Source organism: Galeopterus variegatus, unplaced genomic scaffold (genome assembly GCF_000696425.1).
Source record: "Galeopterus variegatus unplaced genomic scaffold, G_variegatus-3.0.2 Scaffold6276, whole genome shotgun sequence".
In the NCBI taxonomy this organism is placed as follows: domain Eukaryota; kingdom Metazoa; phylum Chordata; class Mammalia; order Dermoptera; family Cynocephalidae; genus Galeopterus; species Galeopterus variegatus.
Window position 1 is genome coordinate 46,931 of NW_007732387.1, and position 3,546 is coordinate 50,476.

At 38.7% G+C, this 3,546-nt stretch overlaps 1 protein-coding gene across 1 annotated transcript in view; it reads right to left on the reverse strand.

Moving 5' to 3' along the window:
- GBP5 (guanylate binding protein 5) overlaps positions 1-3,546 on the reverse strand; it is an 8,671-nt gene that overhangs the window by 2,179 nt on the left and 2,946 nt on the right. Inside the window, exons 4-7 of the mRNA XM_008590680.1 lie at positions 2,947-3,143; positions 2,340-2,582; positions 1,041-1,321; positions 57-269 (exon numbers count right to left, since the gene is read on the reverse strand). Coding sequence (XP_008588902.1) covers positions 57-269; positions 1,041-1,321; positions 2,340-2,582; positions 2,947-3,143 — 934 coding nt within the window. The remainder of the gene's footprint in view (positions 1-56; positions 270-1,040; positions 1,322-2,339; positions 2,583-2,946; positions 3,144-3,546) is intronic.

Genomic DNA, 3,546 nt, shown 5'->3' on the forward strand with positions numbered 1-3,546 from the left:
ATTCCCCCCCCCCCCCCCAGTAATTTCCCACAGTTAATAGATAAAACTAGGGATACCTGTATTCCTTTCTTAGGCCTCTGATAGTACTCTGCCTTCAACTCTTCCATCTTCTTAATGTAGAGATTATGGCCTCCTGGCTTAGAATAAACCCCCTGCTTCACTGCTTCTTGTAGAGGACCAAAAATACTCTGCAGTAAAGTTGAGCAATGATCCAATGATGCTTCCAAGTTCTGTCTGCAAATATCATTCTGCTTTGCATCTAGTATGGTCTTCAAAGAGACAAAATTCCATGGAGAAAATGTTAGCAACTCTTCAGTATTTCCAGAAATGATTCTCAAAGAGAATCTATATTTTTTTCTAGAAACTTAGAGGAATTCAAGCAAGACTGTATCCTTCCCACCAAACTTGGAAAAGTTTCAAGGATGATACTCTGTAGAAAAACGATATTTACTTTTGGGTTTGAAATCCTTTGAAACCCCTTTCTCTTGTTATTTCTGCTTTAGATGTGATCTTAAGGCCACAAACCTCTAGCCTCATGCCCTAATTTTAAATGTAGCCTACTGTTTTACAACATTCATGGTTTCAGTGTTTTACTGGGTCTCAGATTTCAAGTGAGAAGGTAGAGTAGAATTATTGACTGTAATGATATCCACTTATTCTATTAAACTTGAAAACATCATATTTTAGTAGATCCAACTGGTAATTCTGTATGCTTGATTAATAAAAAAGGAAAGTTAATTAATACTTTGTAAATAAAATTCTTTTAAGGAATAAAATTAATTCAAATTTAGTCCTTGGGTATAACATAGTAAAGGTGAATTGTGTGCATATATGAAACTTTCAGAATCTACAGGGCTCAGAGTAGTTAGATGTTTGTTTGTTTTCAGAATGAAAGTGATATCATGGCCACATAAGTGATTATCACTATTTTTCAGTCTAGTAGAAATTGTCATTCTTGAGTCCTATTTTATGATTTATAGCAATACTTTGACTTCTATTGACTCTAATACCCATGAACTAGAACACACAAAAAAAATTACCTGTAATTCCTTCCGAAATCTTTGGTCCACATCCTTGAAAGAGTTCTTTATGAAGACTTCAGTGGCCTCTCTCACACAGGCTCTGTACAGGTCCAGCAGCTCCTGGAGGGTGTCTGTGGGCAGCTGCACCTTCTGGCCCATCTGCTGGTCATAGTGGGCAATGGCCTTTTGTACCGCAGCTGAGTTCTCTATCTGCACCAAGGTCAGGACTGCGTTCTCCATGCACGGCAGCTCCCCACTGTTGATGGCATTGATGTAGGTCAGTACCAGGTTCTCTAGACCTTTACAGAGGGAAGAGATTCCTGTATTATTTGCAGAGAATGAGGGCATGGCCTACATTGACTAGTTCTGAGAATCTTAACAGTATATCACCTGACATTTACCAGCATTCTGAGCAGTGTTCAAGTAGCTCAGATAAGTTCCTTTGGGAAACTGTATTATCAAGAAGGCAGGTCTTTTCTTCTTTGGGAATAGAAACAGTGTTCAAAAAAGAAAATAGGGGAAATCCCAAGATGTGATTGTCCACATTTCATTTTTCTCCCAGGAAGAAATGAGGAGATGATTACATAAAAGGCATTCATATTCATTTGGTTAGAATGCTATAGGCCTTTTACCTTTTAATCTCCCTTTCTTTTCCTCTGCTCTAGTTTTTCATTCTTTCAGAATTCCCTTTTCTCTTTCACTTAAGAACAGTTAAGATGAGATGAGAGTTACCCTCCTCTGAAAAGCTCAAAGTGAGCAAATTAGACCAAGTTTCCCTTACTCTTTGTGGGAACGTTCCTGTTTTATTTCCTTATCATTCGCACACTCCTGTTTGCACTCAACTTTCCTCTATAACAAAGCAATTATATGCAGAGTTCTGAGACATGGAGTCCTTAGGAAAAACTAGACCAAGAAGCTTATTTCAACCAAGTTCCATTTCTACAGGGAACATGTACGGCTTGCTCATCTTGTACCCATCAGAGACTGTGACACATGATAAGAATCCAATATATTTATGGAACAAATGCCACCAACCCATGTGGGGTTGGCCTAGCACAATAGTGGATCACTTATGGGTAGAACTTCTTTAACAGAATCTTACCTTCAGGTTATGTTCCTGTTTTTGTAACTTTGGAAGCATTACTTTAAAAGCACTAGAAATATGTTTGATATCCACTATAGAATTTAATAAATATAATACATATGATTTTTGTCCAATTGCCTATGCATTTTTCACATCAGCCCTGCAAAGAGAATCTTAAATGTTCCTTTTTCTTTAGATTGAATTGAAGAAAAATCCTAAAAAAAGGTACTCACGGGGCCCATTGACCTTGATGCCTCCTGGAAGAGTCTTGACCGTGGAATGGCTGAAGATGTAAGAACAGAATTTGGCCACTTGTTGCACAAATTCAGGATCCAGTTCATCATTATGCAGTTCCTCAAGCTGGGCAAGCTTTTTCTGGTAAGCGGGTGAGTCAAAGATAAAGCATTTCTTTATTGGAAAGAATTTGTGTATACACAGACGGGACAAATTGTACTTTTCAATTTTTTGATCACTACCTGGAGAAGAAGGAAAAATAGGATTTATTAAGTATAGAATTTACATTCATTTTCATCTATTTCTCTTAAATAAATGTTCCTTCCAAGCGATGTTATGTAGTTTAAACTATCTTCGCAAACATTAATAAAAAAAATACAAGGTAACTAATCAGGGAAAAGAAAAAAGAAAAGAAACTTGCTCTGAGAGCAGAGGAGTGATGCAATTTAATACTGAATCTATTAGGTCATCCTAAATTAATAATATTATTTATTTTGTAGGAGAGCTAGATGAGTAAATATAGCAACTATAAATGTAACCACCTACACAAGAGATTATTTCTTAGGTTACTTTTTTTCCTCTTTGTAAAAGTGTAGTTGCTGTTACCTTGTTTTGGTCTCAGTGAATTCTCCATGTATTCATCTGCTGTGATGAGTTGCCCATTTATTTCTAGGTCTAGGTAGAAATCTCTCAGAGTCCACACTAAGTCTGGAAAGCAGCTCACAAAGTCAGCAGCATCATCAACCCCATCAAGATTAGATGCAGTCCTTGCACTGAGCAGACCTGTCAGTTCTGTCACATGGCTGAAATGCAATTAAGGAAAACTGGCAGAAACAGGACTGCATCAAAGCCTGTATTTAATTCCATATCTTTTCAAACCTTTATTTTTCCTTTGTGTCTTAACCAAATCATCCTTTTATTAGTAAATGTAGGGGCTCTTTTCCTTGTACTTTCAATGTTTATCATGTTTTCATTTTTATGATTTGCAAGTTCTCCCAGACACATAGCTGTTAATTAGAAGAGTTGTCTCTGGGGCCGGCCCGGTGGCGCACTGGATAGTGCGCCGCTTGGGAAGCGCGGCGGCGCTCCCGCCCGAGGGTTCGGATCCCACATACGGACCGGTTCCCACTCACTGGCTGAGCGAGTTGCAGGGGCAGCACCGAGGGTTGCGATCCCGTTGCCGGTCCCCGGTCCGGTACGGGCCCG